Below are 22,208 nucleotides of genomic sequence, written 5' to 3'. Positions count from 1 at the left end.
TGCTCTTCGTGCGAACACTATGGGATAAGTAGGACAGGGGCCTACTTTCCTGGACGTTAAATGAGGGTTGAAGCCGTGAGGGGCTTTCTCAGGTCCTGCCGTTCTGAATCCACATCCTGCCTCCCCGATGCCATGGACATGGCCACAAAGTCCGCACGCGACACATGACGTGGTCCTGCACGTTCTGCCCCATACACGTTCCGGACTCACTTCCTGAAAGACAGTTCTGGGTTCTCCCACAGCGGTGCTGGACTCCTTAGGCTGTAAAATGTTGCTATTACCCAAGAGGTATATGGCGGTTCCTACAGGAAGTTACCATTGACTGTTGTGGGCCTTAGCAAGCGTTGCTTAGGAAAAGCTGGGGTGTGGGGCACCTGGGCGGCTCAGTTGGTTAAGCATCTGACTTTGGCTCAGGTCCTGATCTCATGGTCATGGGATTGAGCCCCGCATGGGGCTCTGCACTGACCGAGCAGAGCCTGCTTGGGATTCTCTCTCTCCCTCTCTCTCTCTCTGCCCCTCCTCTCACCCTCTCTCAAAATAAATAAATAAACTTTTAAAAAAATTACTGCCTCTAAGAAGAAAGAAAAACAAAGAAAAGGCTGGGTTCCACAGATCCGTCGGAGGTGGAGTGGCTTTAGAGGGCCCCATGTCCACTGGGTTAAGAGCTGCTGTTACCCCACGGGCCATGGGAGGAAATGTCCCCTGAGTTGCCCTCGGCACTGCCTGCTCTTGTGACCACTGGCTCCTCTGCGGTTCCCACTCTGGTTTTGTTCACCTCAAGTTTTCTTCCTCACTCTCACCTCTGTCCCCTTGGTGAGCCACACTTGGTTCCTGAGTTGATTCTATGCCCTTGTGTTTTCCAGCCCTTGTGATAGCATTTAATGCTCCTGGGGCTAATTCCTGCCATTTTTCAATTTCTCCCTTTCCCATCAAAGACCCACTGCATGCCCAGCACTTTCCTGACTCAGTTTCTGCCGGTCCTCATTGGGTGAGGCCGGGGCTGGAGCTGTCGTGGAGAAGACCGCCAAGAGCAATTTGGTGCTATTTCCTCCCCATGCATCCAACACCCTTGCACCTGCTCTCCCCACGCTTAAGACAAAACACAGAATGTACGTGCATGTGTATAGACCAAAGGATGTGCAAGGGTGTTTATTGCAACATCACTGAAAATGCAAAAGAAACAACTTAAATCTCTGTCAATAGGAATAGGTTATGATACATCCAAGTAATAGGGTCAAAGACAACCGTCTGCATCTAGACATGAAATAATCTTGAAGATCAAATTTTTAAAATTTATTTATTTATTTTGAAAGAGGCAGAGAGAGAGAACCCCAAGCAAGCTCTGTGCTGTCAGCATAGAGTCTGATGTGGGGCTGGAATTCACAAACCATGAGATCCTAACCTGGCTAAGACCAAGAGTCAGGTGCTGACTGAGCCACCCAAGCACGCTTAAGGTCAATTCTTTTTTTTTAATTTTTAAAATTTATTCATATTTGAGAGAGACAGAGACAGCACGAATGGGGCAGGGGCTGAGAGAGGGAGAAAGAATCCCAAGCAGGCTCTGCACTGTCAGGGCGGAGCCCGATGTGGGGCTTAAACTCATGAAACCATGAGATTATGACCTGAGATGAAACCAAGAGTCAGATGCTTAACCAAGTGAGTCACCCAGGAGGCCCTTAAGATCAATTTTTAAGTGAAAAAAGCAAGGGTCAGAACAGTGTATAAATTTTGCTACTGTTTGTGTTAAAAAAAAAAAAAGAAAACAGGAAGTGATATTTATATATGCATGGAGTTTTTCTGGAAGGCAACAGAGTGGGTTACCACTGGGGAGGCACCATGAGTAAGTGGGGGAAGTGGCGGTAGTGAAATTTCCTTTCTGAGTTTAGTACCATGTGTCTAGTACCAGTTCAAAAAACTCTAACTAAAAACAAGGCAAATACTTCAGAAGCAACATAGCAACGTGGAAATAGACAGAGCGTTGGGGATCACCCCTTAGTTGTATAGACTAGAACATCATGCCACAGGGGTAAATAATTTGGTCAGATTCTCACTACTATGAAGTGACAAGCTATGACAAGAAGCTTCACTGTCGTTTGGCACCTACGCTCTAGGGAATGCAGCTTCAGAACCCTGTGCAGCCAAACTTATAAAGGATGGGGTTGTCCCTCCGGGCAAGACATTCAAGATTCCGTTTCTTCATTTGTAAAATGTGAGCAAGGAAGTTGCAGGGGAGATGAAATTAGCTGTGGCTGTTTATCCTAGATCCCAGCTTGTGCTAAGCATTTGATAAACACCAGCCAGGGAGGGCTGTGAGGAAGGTTGTCATAGAAGTATCTGGAGATGGAGGCTTGTAGGGTAAAGAAAAGTAAAACAGAGAGGGAAAGAGAGACCCCTTGATTCTCACTTATTTAAATAGTCACTAGAGATTCTGAGCACTAAATGATGCTTATGTTAAGGTGTATGTGAGAGGGATGTTGGGGGGAGAGAAACTTCAGCCTCTTTCACTCCAAAATGTCACTAAGGGCCACCTGTGACTAGCACTGCCTCTTATGCTAAAAAATAAATGTACACAACCCAGGAGCATCTGGTGTGCTTCTTTCCATTTCTCTTTCATCCCTGATTATCTAAATATTCTCATTATTCCTGCTACCTTATTTCCTTTCCTGTTTCCTCTTCTTCTGAGGCCACAGGTCAAATGGTGACTCAAATCCTTCCTTGGAGAGGTGTGGAACACGTCCTGCTGTGCATCTGGGCTGAGTTGCTTAGAGAGAGCCCCACAAAGCTGACATTTCTGGGACCCATTCCTCTCCCTTCCCCTTTGTGCCAAGAAACTGCTTCCTTCCAGGTGAAGGGGCTAGAACAGGGGGTTCCCTTTCTTGTTCACCACTCCTTGCCTTGTAATCGTTATATTCCCGTCTTATCAGAGGGAAAATATTGTGTGGATTTCGAGGCTCGGTTTCAATGGTTGGCCCTCTTGGGTTCAAATCCTCCTCCACGATAGCTGTGTGATCATGGGCATGCAGTGCAACTGCAGTGTGACCTCTTTGCCCCAGTTTCTATCTGAAAAAATGGTGAGGACGAAATGAGATAATCTGGGTAAAAGACAGAGCACAGGATTTGGCTTAGTAAATTCTCTATAAAGGTTAGCCAAAAATAGTGGCAGCAGCCACAAAATAAATAAACTTAAAAAAAGAGTAAAAATAAAATCCTGCACTTGGCATAAACACATGAGGAACACCAGCTAGTTATACTCTGTAGTTTGTAATCGATTCTGGTGGCATTTACCAATGTGATTATTAAGTGGATTCCCTGTTCTCGGGGGAAATGGAAAGCTTTGTCTATAGAGCCAAACAAAAAATTAGATTGTGATCAAACATAGTTTTATAAATTAAATCAGAGGCATTCATTGTCATTCAGTCATGCAAACAGATAAGGTATGGAGTTGGCTCTGTTATTCACTAACAAAGGAGGGCCTAAAGCAGCTGGCTTTTCTGTTTGCAGAGCACCTTTCACTTAGAAAGAATGTTCACATAAGTCATTTAATTGATAATTTTTCTCTACCCTAAACTCTTGCTCTTTTCCTCGATGGGCCCCATTTGAATGACAGGCAACATGATGGCATAGTAGGATGAAAACCTTTGGCTTGCTTTACTCTGATCACTACACAGCCTGGTGAGGAAAGATTTGTCAGACAGTCATCAGGCCAATAGTCCTTCCCTGTCCTGTGATGAGCCCCAGGACGGTTTTTCAACACAATCTGAAATTCAAAGAAAATAAGCCTGTTTATAGCTTCTTAATAGGGAAAGTTCTTTCTATTCTAGGCAAAGACGCTTTTTATTAACTATATTTAAATATTGGTGCAGTTTCCTTAGTCTCTAAGGGAACTTCCCCCTTGAGAATTTCCCTTTACAGATGAAATTCACGTGGTGTTTTTATTTAGAATTCAGGAAGACTTCTGTCAGATAATCTCAGGGACTCCATTCTCTGCAGAACGTGAGACCTGATGCTGAAATCTATTCAATCTCCCCAGTTTCCAAGAATTCTTCCACACTGATAGGTAACCTTTGATGAAAAATTAGGATAGCACGCACACTTCAGTGTGGTGTGGCAAGTAGTTAACTTTCAGGAAACATGAATTTCAATTTATCCAGAAATGTTATGGAAATAGCATGATACCCTCTAGGAGATGTGCTGGAATATCACCCTTGACATAACAAAGCTTCTCAACGCCCTTTGTGTCTGAAGTCTCTGGTCAAGACCAAACAGCCTGTATCAGTGGGAGGTTTGTTTCTGGGTTCTGTCTGATTCCATGTTCAATATACTCCCAGCTTGAGCTCCATTTATGTTAAATCAATACTGTGTCACAGTGAACCAGATGACCAAGTGCAGTAGATCAAGTTTACCACTGGATGCATGTAGGATAAATGTAAAAATCATTGAAAACGTAACATACTAGCTTTGTCTCCATGGCAATCTCAATTTTGTGTATGTTCCTTCAGGGTTTTTTGAGGAGTCAGAGCAGTCAGCAGATAGAGCCCTGGAACTGGAAGACCAGCATGAAGACTCTCATATTCAGATGACCACAGCACAGTTCACTTCAGTGACCGCAGAAACATTCATTGTAACCACAAATTTTACCTACATTGAGGAGGATGCAGATCAGTTAGAGTTTATATTAATGGTGTTGATCCCACTGATTTTATTGGCCCTCCTATTTGTATCAGTGGTGATCCTTGTATCACGCTATAAAAGGAAAAGAACTAAACAAGGTAAGTATTCTGTGTGTTCCCATTTCCAGACAATTGCTTCACGCGTTAATGAGCAATCAATAAAGCAAAAACACTTTCTGCTTTTATGCAGAGCCTTCTATCCAAGGATCTCAGAGTGCCTTACAGACACGTGAGTATGATCCCAATTAATGCCTGTCTGAAGCTGGGGATGGGGGAGGAAAAGGAACGGAGAGGTTTTAAAGTTAAGCAACAAGGGCTACATAAAATAGTAAGGGGTGAATATTCCCTTGTTTTTCAAACAGAGGGCGGCTTCAGCCTCTACTGTAATTTAAAACACACAATTGCCATCTCTGTGCTTCACCCAGACGAGGGCCTGGGTGAGGCTGGCCAATGGGCCCATGTAACGTTCCCTGAGTTGGAGGAAATGATTGAGCTGGCAAAGCAGTGGGTCAGATTGGGGTTGAGGATGGGGACGCTGAGAACTTGGGCTCATCTCCACAAGAAGGGGATTCTCCCGTGTATATTTCTGGCCAAGATACTGTTTTCTCCTCCACGCCACAGCCTAATTTGATTGTGTAAAGGCCCGAGTAAAGCATCGTTCTTATTTTCATTAAGGCTATGCTAACTTTTGTATGAAATTCCTAATTGGCTAAAGATTACCGTCATCAATCTGAAAGCAACCTGATGGAGAATTCCCTAGGTCAGAGATACACTCCAGGGGTACTCCATTCCAATTCTTGGAGCGACACATACTAGGTGTCATGGTGGTTCTAAGTCCAAAGGAGACTTGAGTACTTTTGGCTCGTGCTGGTAAAAAGGACCCCAATTAGATTTTTAAGCTGAAGCCTTCAGTTATTCCAAAAATCACTCAAGGGATGAGACCATCCCTAATCAGTTCCATATTGATAGGTGCAGACAGCACTCACTGTCTCTCCCTCACACTCACTAATGGGGCACCTCTGGCTTCGAGATCATGCTCTTGGCCTGTGGGTCTTGCTCACTGTCCTCGCACCAGAAGAGGCTGTGAGGTTGTGGCAGGAGCTATAAATGGTTATTTTCCATTATGCCAGCAGGTGTGGCAAATGTGAACTGGGGAAGAAGCACTGATGTGCATTACCTTTGTTGGCAGGAGCCAATATAACAGATTCCAAGGGAGTAGGAAATACACATGTTTCTCCACTGCTTGAAATTTCACGGTGACCTAGTAACAGTGGTCACATGGGAGCTCCTCTGTAAGCTAAAGAAAAAGATAAAGCAAACAGTGCTGTCTGGACCCCATTTTCGTGACTTTGGGGAAAGTAAGAATTTCCTGTGTAAACCATAGTCTGGCAGCCAGTCATACCCAATGATGCCATGGGGTTTGGGGGGAGGATGCTGGTGTCCCGCCAAACATGCATGCTCTCAGGCTCTAAATACAGAAAGGGATTTATGATTGAACTTTGTTGTGGGAATCTCAGAGCTCAAAAGCCATTCATGACCAAGAACTGGCCTCATTCTCAGATGTGGCTCGTACGTCCTGCACAGGACCCACATTTGAAGTGTTTGCTGTTCCCAGAGTGTGGCTTACCATTCCATGATGCTTACATGCCTGGTTGACATTATTCTGCTGTTTGAGATTTCCTTCTTGTCCGCAAATTTCCACCCTACTATTCAATACCCAGTTCTTTTATGAAGCCTTGAGTAATCACTCCCCGGGCAAAATTAGTCACCACCTCTTCTGTGCTCTTACAGACTGTGTTCACACTTACGTGCACAGTATTTACATTGGCATAAGTTGATGTCTTGTCTTCTTTTTTTATTTTTATTTTTTGGTCTTTCTTACTAGGTGATGTTCTCTTTAAGGCCCAAGAGAATCAAGAACTTGTTTATCTTGTTTAATAATATGACATCGAGGTTAGAGTATGGACTTTGGAACCACACCACCCTGTTGGTGTTTTTCTTAGCTCTCTGACTTCTTCAATTCAGTTTCCACATCTGCAAATGGGCAAATTCGACACCTAGCTGACAGGGACCGCATGAGAATTAAATGGATTCATGTATGTAAATCACTTAGTAGAAAGAGTAGCTGGCATATTGTGTTAGCTTATTAGTATGATTATCCCTTTTACCTAACACAGTGTCTAGCCCAACACATTTATTAGCTGCTCAATAGGTGTTTGTCAGATGAATGAGTTAATAAAACAATGTTAGAACTTTTTTTTTTTAAAAGAATACCTTTTCTCAGAGATAAAGACCATTTTGCAACTTATTCTTAATACCAATTGACTCATTCTTTTTGGTTTAAATATGCCTCACTTTAAGAGGACACAACACAGGGGCACCTGGGTGGCTCAGTAGGTTAAGCATCTGACTCTTGGTTTCGGCTCAGGTTATGATCTCATGGTTGCATGAGTTTGAGCCCCACATTGGGTTCTGCACTGACAGTGGGGAGCCTGCTTGGGATTCTCTCTCTCGCTCTCTCTCTGCCCCTCCCTGGTTCGTGCTGTCTCTGTCTCAAAATAAAGAAATAATCTTAAGAAAGAAAGAAAGAGAGAGAGAGAGAGAGAAACACAGACATCTTGAAATGTCAAAACAATTGCTAATCACAAGTTTTGATAGAGCTTTATTTAAATATTTTCTTTTACTAGTCACTCCTTTGGTGTAGATGCAGACGGTTAACTGCTTAACCGATGGATGTCTCTTCAAACAAAGTAAATGCTAGAAGGTTAACAACTACTGTCCGCTGAAGTCTCCTATTCATATAATGCAACATTATAACACAAATCAATAAAAGCAGAGTATTTAAGTTAACAAAATGTTACTCAAATATTTTTCCAGGAAAAATAAAACTGTCATACTGGGTCAGACCAGCAGTTTGCTTGGCAAGTATTCAAAACAACGTTTTGTGGGCGGGCACGGATGATGTCCGCTTAGAAAGTTAGACACCTTGGTATTTCCCCCACCTGAATAGAGCCCGGTATGCTCCTCTGCACCAGTTTGACCACTGGGAGGCGCCTTGCCAACACATTTAGAAAGAACGGTTCTTGGGGGTGCCTGGGTGGCTCAGTCAGGTGAGCGTCTGACTCTTGATTTCTGCTCAGGCCATGATCTCGTGGTTGGTGGGCTTGAACCCCACGTCAGGCTCTGTGCTGTGAGCTTGGAGACTGCTTGGGATTCTCTCTCTCCTTCTCTCCCTGCCCCTCCCCTGCTCTCTTGCTCGCTCTCTCTCAGAATAGATAAACATAAAAAACATTGAAAAAAAAAGAGAAAGAACTTTTTTTCTGATTGAAAATTACGTTTTTTTCTTTGGGCCTGTCTGTCCATTTCCAGTCCAGGAAAAAGGAAATGCTATGTAGTAACCTGATGTTCTGTTACCATTCTTCCTAGACCTGCAGGCATTAAATTTGCAATTGTTATTATTTAACATTTATTAAGTGTTTCCATGCGCTGTGCCTCTCTGAGACAGCTGCAGGGAAAACAGCTGGCGGTAAAGCGTCCCTTTAAACAGGCTGTGGCTACACGACACTTGGGTCTGCTCAGTAAATCTCCCGAAAGAGACTCTGTCTCTTGCTCAGTGCTCAGCATGGAAAAAAGATAAATGAGCCGCTCTCCCGTGGGGCTCCTGCCCTCAACCCCTCACCCCAGCGATGCCACCATCTGAGGTACACAGAGGAGGGTGGCGGACAGTGGGGGCATGGTCAGGCTGAGTGGGTGTGACTGGGAACCGCGGGCACAGGACTAAATGGGTAGAAGGGTAAGCAATGGAAGGGCCGTAGGAGGGAAAATGGAATCAAGTGCAGGTGGGGGGCTGTGTAAGAGGTGCATTTGCCCTCCGGTTGCAAAGGGAGTAGATGGCTATTAATAAAGAGATATAGGCCAGGTGGAGTGGAGCAGACAGGGCCTGATTGCTGAGGGCGTGTAATTGGTCTCCCTCTTGGTTTAATGCTCGGCTCTGGTGTGCTCTCCCGATGTTTTTCTGTTGCCATGGTGGCTGGGGCAGGGGTAATGGTCTCGGAGCAGGGGAGACGAGGCCACAGAAGGCTTTTTGCTCTGTTTGAATAATGATTCCAGGAGCTTCACGTTCGGTGCATCTGGAGCACTTTTGTAATGGGGTTTTAAACTTTTCCATCGTCTGCATGCAAGGTTAGCTTTCGTTCACCGCAAAGCCTGCGGGTGCTCAAATTATAAAGATAAATCCATGCCCTCTACAGTCGGGCTGTGGGGCCACCTGCTCTCTGAGAAATTAGTTGGGGGAGGTTTACTAAGCAGGGAAAGAGGGGGAAGGAAGGAGAGGGAGTGACCAAACAGGGGATCGTTATGGGTCACCTGTAGCGGAGGTTCAGTGTGTAGGGGCTTTATTTATAGTAAAATCCTTTAGGGAAATAGCATGTGAATTTTAGCTGAAAAATATACACAGATAAAATATGAGATGAACATACTCTCCTTTCCCCAATCTAAGTGTCTGAGGAGTCAAGCACTTGCAGGAAGCTTCGGTAGCAGGAGGCAGAAAGATATAACCCACAGGCCCTGGAAGGTAAGCAGTGGAGGCTCGAAACTTCCATCTGTGCCCAGCTTTCCTGGATCGGCAATGCCGTGAAAGCTTGCCAACCCACAGGAAATTAAAGTGGCTCCCAGCTGCCAGAGGCTCAGTCCCAGGTGCCTGCTGGTTGTGTTTCCTCCATGGGGACCGCGTTTCTGCAGACCAGGCAAAGAGACCATCAATTGCCAAGGACCAGGACCATCTGACCATTTGGTGGACTTCTATCACGTGGTTTGCTTCTCAGTGGTTTTCACACCGTGAAAGCTGCCAAGGGCCTATGCTATCCACTCGCTTGACATTGCCTCTCTTCTCTGTATGCATAGGTTCCCCTGCCAAGCAAAACGAAGCTTGAGCTGGGGAATAAGGCTCTGATTCTTGCCACATGTTCATCCGGAGTCTGATGGGCATTTGACAAACTGTTGCCTGGTTGTCCCTTCAAACACAGCAACAAAAAGCAAGTTTGCTTAAAGCTTCACTTTTACGACATTGCTAAGTCCAAAACATTGGACGTGAATTTAACCCACGTTAGACCATCCAGATAAAGACCTGCTCATTTATTCAATGCACATTTACTGGGTGTTTGCCAGGTACTATGCTAGCTGGATGGGAGGTGGGGGGTAGCGGGACCACAAGACAGACATGATCTCTGGCCTTCTGATACTATGTTTTAGTGGGAGCCATAGACAAAATTACGCAGGTGGACTGATCAATGACAAGTGTGGCAATGACTAGTGTGGAAGCTAGCAAGGTGCTGAGCTGGGGGATGACTGGAAAGGTGGGCCCTACTTCAGAGATAGGAAGTGGGGGGGGTGCTCCTTGAGGAGAGAGTATAAGCTGAGACCAGAAGGGTGTGAGGGGTCCAGCCATGCAAGCAGCAGGGGAGAGAGCAGAGTTCCAAGGGGAGTCCTGATGGAATACCTCACCACCTGCCCTGGGACAAGGCACAGTGTTGGGCTCAGTGTGTCACATGGAGATACAGCAGCAGTGTGTTGAACTGGGACATGTTGGGGTAAGGGGCCAAGGAACAGTCCCTCTTGCCCGACTCTCCCTTGCTTCCCATTGCCACTGTTTTCTTCTTCATATGGATTAAAGAAAATAAAAAGTGAGGGGTGCCTGGGTGGCTCAGTTGGTTAAGCGTCCGACTTTGGCTGAGGTCATGATCTCACGGTTCATGGGTTCAAGCCTCATGTCTGGCTCTGTGCTGACAGCTAGCTCAGAGCCTGGAGCCTGCTTCAGATTCTGTGTCTCCTTCTCTCTCTGAGCCTCCCCTGCTCACGCTCTCTCTCTCTCTCTCTCTCAGAAATAAATAAAACATTAAAAAAAAGTGAGAAACATCTGATTTGAAGTCAACACTCTCAGAGAACCATCATATCTTAAAAAAAAAAACAGATTTCATGTGGTAAATTAGGACCTCATTTCAATATGGTGCATGTTTGACTTTACTCAAAGTCGTCTCTTGTCTTTATAAAGGAGATTTAGCTGCTGTTGAACTAAAAAGTTGTTCTAGACAATGAAAGCTAACATGACCTTTATATCTATTCTCTTTAGATGAACTGGGAAGTGAGAACATGAAAGTGTAAGTTGCTGCTTCCCCCCCCCTCCCCAGCTCAGTGTAGACAAGTATATCCCAGAGAGGAGTAGATGAGAGAGCCATTGCCTTTTTAAGAGTTTTTGTTCTGACACCCTTGAGTGTTCTCTTGGTTCCTGGGCCCCAGGAGAGGGCCCTTAGCAGCCTGCGGTTGGGCAGGCAGCAGGGGGTGGGGGGGAATGCACCTGTCTCCCGACCTCAATTCAGTGGGGGTTCTGGGTGAAGAACAGGGTCCGCTTCAGAAAAAAAAAAAATCTTTTTTGACTGCTACCAGTTCCAAATGCATCGTAGTTAAATATTCTGACCCTGGGTGTATTTCAAGGACGTTGGTTCATTTATTCTCATAAAAAATTTTATCACCAGGAAAGATAACATTCCCTGGTAGGAAAGGGGAGCCCTGGTAGAAGAATAAAGTTCATGCTGCAGAATCGCAGTGAGGCAGGAGGGAGAAGAGGAATGGAAGGGGAGAGGAAGGAGGGATGGAGCGGGGAGCGGGCAAAAAGAGAGAGAGAACAAGATTCCACCAGAAGAGTGTTCCGGGCAGATGTCACCATCTCCTCCCGCTTTCCCCTTAGCAACCTTGCTTGTTTATACACTTTGCTGGCTTCCTCTTCACACCCTCGTCTCACACCCGGGCTCCTCTACAAGCCTTCCTTTCACACCCCAGAGCTGGTGGTCTCCTCCCCAACGCCATCTACCAGGGGCTTCTTTCCCATAACTGTGTGCTCTGAGGGCAATGGCTTTCTGAAAACAATGACTTTCATTTCTCTATGTCAGAAAAGCCTGGGAATGAAAGGAGAGGTGATAAAAGCAGCCTATCCACAGTGGCCTCTTGACCCAGGGCACAGGTTGGAAACCACAAGGAAAGGGAAGTGAAATTAAGCAAGGCTAACATGCTAAACAGGGCAACTCCCCAGGGGAACCTCATGGTAGAAGTCTGGCAGCTCAAGATGGCACCTTCAGGGAAGCAGTTGGAGTCTCCCGGGCTCCCTTGCAGCCCAAGAGCAGCGTTCTGCGCCTTCCATCATTGGATCAGTGATAGATGAAAGTTGATTGTAGATCGAGCCTTTCTCCCTCTTAGAGTTTGGTGAACAGGGCAAAGCCACAATCTGCCATGGAGGGTCACACAACAAATCCAGCTCGCCTTTTCCCCAGTCAACCTTCTGGGCTTCCCCAAAATGAAACTCGGCCCACCACACTTCTGTTTGTTTCTGTTCTCCCTCTAGCCCCATTTTTGAGGAAGACACACCCTCTGTTATGGAAATTGAAATGGAAGAGCTTGACAAGTGGATGAACAGCATGAATAGAAATGGTACGGGTAACCTAAAGTTGTTTTTTCTGTCCTCTCTGGTATGTGAAGGTTGCAAGGGTTTTATAAATGCCCCGTAAATCCTGGAATGTGATGGTATGAGCCCAAGCTGCATTAGATCTGGAGCGTGCAGATAATCAGCTTGGGTCTGGCTATCCTTAAGGATTCACTTTAAGGGGTGCCCAGGTGGCTGAGTTGGTTAAGTGTCCGACTCTTGATTTCAGCTCAGGTCATGATCTCACACTTTATGGGATCGAACCCTACCGCAAGCTCTGTGCTCATAGCAGTGAGCCTGCTTGTGATTCTCTCTCTCTCTCTCTCTCTGCTCTCCCCTACTTGTGCTCTCTCTCTCTCTCTCAAGTAAATACACATTAAAAATAAAAGACTCAGTTTAATTACTGCATCACACGCTGCCATTTGTTTTTACTTTTGTACAATCTTTTCAAACAGCCTTTTTCAAGAAGATTTTTTTTTTTTTTCAAACAGGGAGCTCTCTGGGTCCAAATTATCTGGAAAAAGCTAGCATCTGGCATTACCTTACCTACTGTAGAATTTAGAGATTTATGATTTTGATCTGTATATGGATACAAAACTTTGCCACATATAATTTACATACATCAGTGCTGTTCAGTGCAATAAATGCCAGTCAGATGTGGCTATTTAAATTAAAATTTAAAAAATTAAATAAAGTTAAAAATTTTGTTCTTCAGTCACACTTGCCACATTGCGAGTGCTCAGTAGCCACTTGGGACGCATAGCTACTGTGTTATACAGCACAAATCTAGAACGTTTCCATCACTAAACAAAGTTCTATAGGACAACACTAAAACAGATAGCAATATAACTTATTTCCTAATTGATACCTGGCAGTAATTGCTGTATGTGTTCCTTACTTTTCATTAAATCAATATTTGGATTTTTAAAAAGATGGTAGCACTGCACCTGGGTGGCTCAGTTGGTTAAGCATCCGACTTCAGCTCAGATCACGATCTCATGGTTTGTGAGTTCGAGCCCTGCATCGGGCTCTGTGCTGACAGCTTAGAGCCTGGAGCCTGCTTCAGATTCTGTGTCTCCCTCTCCCTGTCCTTCCCTTGCTCATGTTCTGTCTCTCTGACTCTCTCAAAAATAAATAAACATTAAAAAAATTGTTTGTAAATAAATAAAAAGTAAAAAAGGTGGTAGTTAGTTTTTCCCTTTTAAAATTCCTGTAAAAGTCAATAAATGATTTTTAACACTCAGGTTATATTCATAAAATCCTCTATTTATATTATCATATCATTTGTACTTTTAGCATTCAACTTTAAAAAATACCCTGGGGTCTGTCAGATTCAACGATAGTGAAGCCCCCAAATCCAGAGACCTGTTATTAGAATTATTGTACCAGAGGCTTATCAACATAAGCTTTCCCAAAGATTAGAACCATTCAATAAACTTGTACAATTTTGAACAGCACAGTTTTTCATAGCCCAATACTGAAGCAAGAATGGCTCTGTAAAGCATCTGAGGACAGGGGCGGGTCACTGAGATAATCCTTAAGGCAGTTTCATTTTGTTGTTTTGGTTTACAAAATGTACATACATAATAATTTGGAAAATGCAAAAAAAAAAAAGGAGAAAGAAGAAAAACTTCACCACCCAAAGACAACCTCTCTTAATAATTTGACATCTTTCCTTTCATATCTGAGATTACTACAATATATCAGAATCCCATTACACTCACAAAACCAGAAACCCAGAAAAAGGCATTTCTATTTCATAACTACAGCGGAGAGTTATTTTGACACATAGGTGATGGAGTCGATGGGTTTTGTTTTTCCTTAAAACTAACTGTCAGATGATAGGAGAGAACTCTGATGACTTTCAGAAGGTTAGTTGTTCCTCAGCTTACTTACTGCTTTTCGATCGTGCATCCTGACTGAAATCAGTCTGCAGGCACATCAGGACCTCCGGTACAGCTATTTTATTCCAGTGTCAAACCTGAAACATGCAGATTCTAGCTTTTGGAGCAAGAGTGGGGCTCTTCAGGGACTGAATAACCAAGCAGTGATGAATTGTGCCCTTTCCAACAGGGCCAGAGGCATGTTGAAGTCTTGTATCTGTGCTACTAACGCTTTTTTTCCATTTCAAGAGCCTTGCCATCATTAATCTTTTAACCTCTAGAGCTCCCTAGTGAGACCATTTCTGTACAAGTAACCAGACAGAGCAGGGAAATGTGGTGCTCAAATGTACGAGTTTTGTGGGTAGAAAATAGAATTTGGGTGATTAACAATGAGTTTACTTATATTCTGTCCTAGCTGACTGTGAATGTTTACCTACTTTAAAGGAAGAAAAGGAATCAAACCACAACCCAAGGTACTTCTAATTTCTGTCATTGATTATATGTGTATGGGGGAGGGGATTGGAGACCACGGTAGAGCACTTTCGCTTACCGTCTCTGCACCTATAAATTTTATGTGACAATTTACATGGGCATACATATGTGTAGTGTGGAGAAAAGAAAATGTGAGCTATTGCAAATAGAAAGTACAAAGTAAATATCCTAATGACTCTATCTTTTGAAGTAAATTAGTATTGGCATTTTCTTGCCCTTCTGAAGAGATACTGTTGAGTCGACTTCTGTTTTAGCCATAAAACTTTCCAATTATAATGAACTATAGGTTTGTTTACCTTGGATGAATAGATGTTTGGTAAGGAAAACAGATGGAAGTGACAGACTTACAGAGGAAAACTGTAAATATGAGTGGGCAAAATGAACATATAAAAAACAAAGCAAAACAAAACAAAACAAAACCCCACCTGGATTAAGTTGTCGTAAGAGAGAAATTAAATGAGAATTTAAGAAACATATTCTGTTCTACCACTAGGTGGCTCTGCTTGATAGAAAAATTCTATTAAGCAGCACACCACAGTCTTGCTTAAATTTTGCTCTTTTCTGAGGATATGATCAGAAAATGATCACGCTTGGGGTATTTTTGATCAGAGAACTGTTTGGTCAGGATGTGGGAAATGTCGCAGGAGAAAGGATTGATGATTCAGCAACGTGGGGACTTGTTCCACACAGCGGCACTGTGATTTTGGGGGCACCAAATTGTTGGTAGAGGTGACTCAGAGGTGATCAGTGAGTAGAGAACTTGACTGAGCCCGTGACTGAGACTTTACACTTCTGTTGGAATAAATAGAATAAACTTTCAGAGCATAGTAAATACCACCCATCTTCTCTCCCTCCATGTTAACCAGAGGTCTTGTGCCTGTCATCTTAAATGCTTCCAGAGTGTAGACACTTGTCACGGGCAGTCCCTGAGGCTGGAGGCTTGCAGGGAAAGACTGATAGCAGACGGCGATCAGGGCAGTCAGATGTTTGTCTTCTGGACCCTTATTCTGCACCTTCCCTTAAACCTTATCCGAAAGGTCATCACCCTTCATCTCACACATCACGCCCCTATAGTCTTACTGAGGTAAACCTCAGCTCTGATTCGGAGGCCCACTTCTTATTGAAGATTTTAGTCAGTGTTACCTGTCCAGGTACTTGCATGTTAAAAATTCATCACTGGTTCAGAAAAAATTCTATCCTATGTAAATGAGGTACCAGGTATTAACAAGTAGATGAAAGGAAAAAATGCTAACGGGAGCATCACAAAGGAGATTACAAAGGAATATTTTCTCTGCATTTTAATCTTACCTAAAAATAAGTCACCGTGTATGTTCAGCACATGGCTCAGATCGCCACCAAAACCCTATAAATATCTTATGACTGTATTTCTGATGGGCACCTGCAAGTCATGTGGAACACTGGTGGTTTTCATACGACTGCCTCTTGATTTTTGAAATTGTTGGCAACATAGAAAAAACTTAATGTTTGAGAACTGTATGGTTGTGAACGCATCTTAGAAATCACATTTTTGAAATATTGAAAGGTTGGGCTTTGAGATAAGGTCCAGGTCATTTCTGCCTGTAGGACAAAAAGCCTTAACCTATTTGGAGAGCTTCTTTATGCTAACCTATTTTTTTTTTTTTTTAAGGGGAATGTCTATATTCCTCTGTTGGTCCAGAACTATCTGGCTTTAATTCACAGGACAAACGTCAGACCTTACCTCACTCCCCCTCAGTAAAGCCAGCACCAGCATTAAGAATCATCAATGGCAAGCCCCAAGGCTTTGGTGTCATAGATACTTTCCGACTGCTGCAAAGAGTAGTAAAATATTGTAAAGCAAATCTAATATTTAGTCACTAAAAGTCAGAAAGATACAGGCAGAACAAGGCCTGCCACAAAAGAAACTCTCAATAAGTATTGGTACTCTTATTATTAACTTAAAATTGATGTACATAAATTGGCTGCCTTTTGGGCTGGCTAGCCTGTGTCCAAAGGCCCAGGCCCATCCACAGTACTGGTTGGGGCATTTTTTTTTTTTTAAAGGCTTTATATTTTAGAGCACTTTTAGGTTTACAGCAAAATGGAACAGAAAGTACAGTACACCCCCTACCTCCACATGCACAGCCTCCCCGGCTATTGGCATCTGACACCACAACAGTGCATTTGTCACAATCAGTTAACCTACTCTGATACATCATTACCCCCAAAGTTCCCAATTGACTTTTACTTCTGTGATTCATCCTTCCTCTACCATGTAAGAGGTGTACTAGTGACTGTAATGCTTCAGAAAGCATAGAACAGTCACTGAAGATGGAACTTAGTAGAAAACACACTTCTCCGTCCTCTTGCTAAACTTGGGCTTCTGGACTCTATTTAAAAGGCTCAGTCCTTGTTGATGCTAGAAAGACACCCTGATACAGAACCTCTTAGGCATAAAGTCCATGTACTTCCGGAAAAAGGAGTGATCTGGTCACCATCCTACACTTAATGCACCTCCCTGGGTACAAAGACTTTTCTTGTTAGGGTCCATAATCTCCAGCCTTTCAGAACTTCTCCCTCGTATCTTATTGGCAAGCCATTGTCCATTACTTTGCCCTGTCCTCATTGAATGGACATTTTCTTTTATGCTGTGGAATCTAAAATTTAGCACAGGTTTTAATAAATGCCAGAGACATACAAAACATTATAGGAAGTTTATACTACGGTTTTTGTATCTTTAAAAAATCCGTAAGAAAAGACAACCAAAGAATTGTGGAGGAGGGAGGGTTTTATATTCTTATTTCCTTAGCATTTTCCTCTTAATTCATATTGGTTCTGTGCTAGGCAGTGTAAGAGGTAGTGGGAATAGTGGTAGTAGAATAGTGGCTAGGTGGTGTGGCAAGGCTGTGGGAGAGGTCTGCCCTAGGGTTGAAAAGAATTTCATCACTGACACTGTTAATGTTTGCCAGCACATGCTGATAACAAAAAGCAGATCTATCGAGCTGGTTTCATTACTGTTTAAATTCTCTGTAAAGAATGCACCCCCTTATTGTCTACCCCTACCCTCACAGCACCTTCCTGAATGGCGCTAAGGAGTGGTAACAACAGGAAGGAGAGAATCCCTTTCATCATAGTGCTTAAGGTCTGGCCAGCCTGTCCTTTCTTCCCAAAGCGTTCATACTTAGACAATTTCCTGCAAGCATGGTGTTCTGTCTCTGCAAGCTTAGCTGAATAACCACGGAAAAGGAACTGCAAATAATAGCCAAGTGTCCATCTTCTTTCCTTTATGCCAACTGGCCACAGTGATGAGTTTATATTGAGTAGCGAAAGACTAGGGAGAAAATCGATTTGGTTTCATTCAAGTAGATGTATAATTTTGAAAGCTCATTAATAACAAAAATAATAAGACATCTGTATAGCATTTTATATATACTAGATGCCTTAGTACTATCACCTAGGAAATTAACTAGTTACAGGGTAAATAACAGCATGCCTGTTCTGGTTTTGTAATAATTCTATTGTTTATTTTATGATTCATGTCTAAGCTCAATGACATAAAAATGGATCACTTCAATATTTTTCAGGAAAATCCAGCTTAGTTTAATAAAGAATTTTGTCAATTTCTTCCTGTTTCCTCTCTTCTCTTAACCTTTTTTTTTTTAAAGAAAAGTATGATTGTTGATATAATTTTACAAAATATATTTACCGAACACCTAATATGAACACCTGATGCCAGACAGTGCCTGGCATTGTCTACATCATGCCAGTTCAACCGGTTAAAAATGAAATAATCTGTATGAGTAAGCCTGGAACTCCGAGATGTTAAGTGATTTGTCCAATTTACACAGCAAGTTTATGATAAAGTTCAGTATTTCTCTTAAAACTGCATTTTCATTTATTAATTAGTTAAAATGAGATATTCCATAAATTAAGAGACAGATTAAAGATAGAAAGAAAAAAAAAAAACAAGGAACACACAGCAGCAAGAAAGGCAGCCACCATGAGGCTGGTACTTGAAAGTATTTGGCAGAAGATGTATCCCTCATCCCATGTATTCACTGAAAAGATCAAACCATTACTTGCAAGAAAACAGCGGTTTTGGTGAACTCTTTTGGCCTCTCTGCTCAATAAATCTCTGACTACCTCCAGTTATTTCCTTTGTGAGTTTCTTTCCTCTTTTCCTTTCTAGTCTGTCAAAAGTCATTTAAAACTCAACAAGTATTGAATAGGAAGTATATGAAGTGCCATCTGGTTTCCCTCAAATCTGAGCTTTGTATGATGAGGGATACCAAGTAACATATGAGGGGGACAAAGTAACCACTTATAATCCCACAGGATTATAACCTCAAATAGCACTGTTAAAATGCAGGTGTGTGTGTGTGCGCACTCACATGAGCATGTGGTGGGTGAGAGAAGATGTACTACTAAGTTTAATAAAACACAGCATTGCTTGAATAGTGGCCTAGATTATGTCTACTGTGGGCATGATCTACGTGTCTTGGATGAATTATAGGACTGCCTGTGATATTAGCCAGATGTGTGACCTCTATAATTCCCCCAGGGTGTCAGGCCTCTTTCCAGAAGGAGAAGGGATGTTACACTGATGAAGAGAAAAGGAGCATGATCTAATTGTTATGTGACTTTGTGCTAGCCTGAGCTCTGGACTTACCCAAAACTAAGTTAGGGAGCGTCATTATGTGAGAAAGGTTTAATGTAGGTTTATTGCCATCTTCGTGCTAAGAAACCTTAGCTGTGGTCATAAAGAGGGATTGTTAGAAGATAAACTGGTCAGGAGAACAAAGATGGCTTCTCTGATCCTACCTGCAACCCAGGGGCCGTTAGGAAACAAGGTGTTAGGAGCTGTATCTGTCCTCATTTAACTGCAAGCATTGCAATTAAATGCTTTCTTAAAAATAACAAATTGATGCTTTTTCATCAGTTCGATTTGTTTTTACAGTTTGTAGGCCTGTTACTATAAAGGCCTTCAGGAAAGCTGTCCCACATTCTTAAAATATCCGTATAACACTCTGAGAAAAATTCCTCACTAATGCCACTGCCGTAGACAAGACACGAACCCGGCAGGAATTAACAAGGAGGCAGGCGATAGAGGTTTGTGGCAGGATCACTTACTTTATTTGTTGCGATCGTGTGGCAGTTGGCCAAGATATTTTTAACAGAACTCCAGGATTTGCCAGAGTGAACAACGTCTGGGCTTATTTGATCATTTCATGGAGATGATAAATAGCCCCAAAGACAGCAAGGAACACGCCTAACTAAATAGAGGGATGAACACGAGTGAGAGAATGCTCCGGGCTCCGGCACTGGGCGGAGCCCAGGCTGCTGGCTGCCCACGGGTCTGACGGCCACCGGGCTGCTGCCAGTGAGCATTCGCACGTGAGATCTGCAACACTAGGAACGACCTGATGTCCCACGGCTGAAGCAACTTGTACCCACTTTGGGGCTGTCTTGTGCGGCGGACCTTGTCACGCTGCTCACTGTCCGGCGAGCGCCATATGGGAGCTTCTGTGCTCTTTGGTGCGTGAAGTTAACGAGCTCTGGTTGGTGGACAGTGTCACAGGCGAAGCCTTCAGAACGCGAGTAGAGTGTTCTAAGCAAACCACATTTAAGTACGTTCTCCTCAGAAATGGGAAGTTTGTCTTGGAAGATGGTTTCTTAAAGCCTTCAGGTATTTGAAGCAATGTTCAAGCTTGTATTTCGCCAACACACATTTGCTAGAATCTGCAAAATAAGAATAACATAGGTTCTTTGTATGTCAGGCATGCAGCATAGGGCCTTCCTTACACTGGCTTGCCTACTTTTACAACAACCCGACATGGTACATGGTATTATTATGCATGTTTTCAGACGAGATGAGAACAGGGAACTTCGGCTAAGAAAGGTCAACTTGCCGAAGGTCACATAGCAAGGAAGTGGCTGAGCCCTGGTTCGAGTTCTGGCCATCTGACCCTGTGCTCTTACCTACTGTGCTAAAAGAGCCACTGTTAGTAGGTATGAGCATTAGTACTACCATATAAGGGCAACAAGAGGTGTGAAATACATAGTCATAAACGTAACCAAAAACTGCATGGCGTAATATAAAGAGAAAATGTTCAAAAAAATTTTGAGGGACATAAAAGATTTTTAAAAACAGAGGTGTACTATGTTCCTGAATGAAAGACTCAACTATGTAAAAATTTAAATTTATGGGTGCCTGGGTGGCTCAGTCCGTTAAATGTCTGACTTTGGCTCAGGTCATGATCTCACGGTTCATGGGTTTGAGCCCCGTATTGGGCTCTGTGCTGACAGCTAGTTCAGATTCTGTGTTTTCCTCTCTCTCTACCCCTCCCCCACTCATGCTCTGTCTCTCTCAAAAACAAATAAACATTAAAAATGTTTAAAAAAATTTAAATTTAGAACTCTGCCTTACACTTTAGATTAAAATAGTCTCCAAATAAGCTTAAATGTTAAAAAAAGAAAAATACCCAGGGAAAATATAGATAAATATTATTATAACTTTGAGGTGGAGACTAGTTTGAAAGCATGACCCACAAGTCAGAAACCATATCAGAAAAGCACAGATTTAACTACATTAAAAACTCTAAATTTCTGTACTTCAGAAAACACAATAAATAGAATGAGAAGGAAAATAAAAACTGGGGGAAAGTATTTGCAATACACATATAATAAATAAAAATTATGATTCTAAGACACAAACCAATAAAAAGATAATAATCCCCTTTTAAATATTAGTAAAAATTAGCAATAAGCAATTTCGTAAAAGAAAAAATTGAAATTACCAATAGAGCTTTAAAAATGTTTATTTTTCTCAGTAATTATAAAAAAGTAAAGGTAAGTATACTATTTTTACATATTGGATGAATAAAATAATGAAAGTAATAACAGCCAGTATTGGAAAGGGTGTGGGGTAAAGGATATTTCCCTAAAGAAAGTGTAAGGAGAAGGTAAATTGTACAAAATATCTAGGGAAGGGGGTAATTTGACAATGAGTTGATCAAGCCTTAAAAGAATACACATTTTAACCTGGTAATTCCCCGTCTAGACATTTACCCAAAGGTAACAAATGGAAGTGTGTCAAGATGTAGCATTTTTTTTAGACTAAATAAAAACTTAAGATTGGAAATGGTCTACATGTTTAACAGTAAGGATATGTAGTTTGAAAATGCTTTTTGGTCTCGTGAGAATGAAATGCTCTGTAGCCACTAAAAATATATTGGATATTTATTAGCAAGGACTGATGTCTCCATGTGAATGAGAGTGAGCAAAGCAGATGATAGCACAGTATGCCTAATAGGGATTCCACTTTTGTACAAAAAGCATGTATGCCAATATCAAGGGAAAGAAGTTTGGAAGAACGAACCCCCAAATGTTGACTGTAGTAAGACTGCTAGTATTTTTGCTTTGCTTATTTGTATTTAGTTTTTCAACAAAGGCTATGGATCGGTTTTATCATAATTCAAAAAATCACATCTGTTATAACAGCTGGACGCAGATCAGCATTGTGGACAAAAGAGGGCTGGTGCCCATTGCTACTCAGCTTTGTGTTACACTCTGCTTAGGGGAGCTGAAATTTCCAGATAAGGCCACAGAAGGAAAACACACAATTCACAGACTTCTGTTCTGTAGAGATGAACTCCTGGAGCTTAAAAATAATATCCTGCTACCACCCAATTTCCAAGAAATGGAACCTCCTTG

General features: G+C 42.6%; 1 protein-coding gene across 1 annotated transcript in view; it reads left to right on the top strand.

Moving 5' to 3' along the window:
* Nucleotides 1–22,208, top strand: part of TMEM154 (transmembrane protein 154) — a 41,911-nt gene that overhangs the window by 16,059 nt on the left and 3,644 nt on the right. Inside the window, exons 2-6 of the mRNA XM_039234329.1 lie at nt 4,500–4,769; nt 4,861–4,899; nt 10,798–10,825; nt 12,064–12,149; nt 14,440–14,497. Coding sequence (XP_039090260.1) covers nt 4,500–4,769; nt 4,861–4,899; nt 10,798–10,825; nt 12,064–12,149; nt 14,440–14,497 — 481 coding nt within the window. The remainder of the gene's footprint in view (nt 1–4,499; nt 4,770–4,860; nt 4,900–10,797; nt 10,826–12,063; nt 12,150–14,439; nt 14,498–22,208) is intronic.

Source organism: Hyaena hyaena, unplaced genomic scaffold (assembly GCF_003009895.1).
Source record: "Hyaena hyaena isolate Hyena2069 unplaced genomic scaffold, ASM300989v1 scaffold_89, whole genome shotgun sequence".
In the NCBI taxonomy this organism is placed as follows: domain Eukaryota; kingdom Metazoa; phylum Chordata; class Mammalia; order Carnivora; family Hyaenidae; genus Hyaena; species Hyaena hyaena.
Note: the sequence above shows the minus strand (reverse complement) of the source record. Positions and strands in the feature narration are given on the sequence as shown.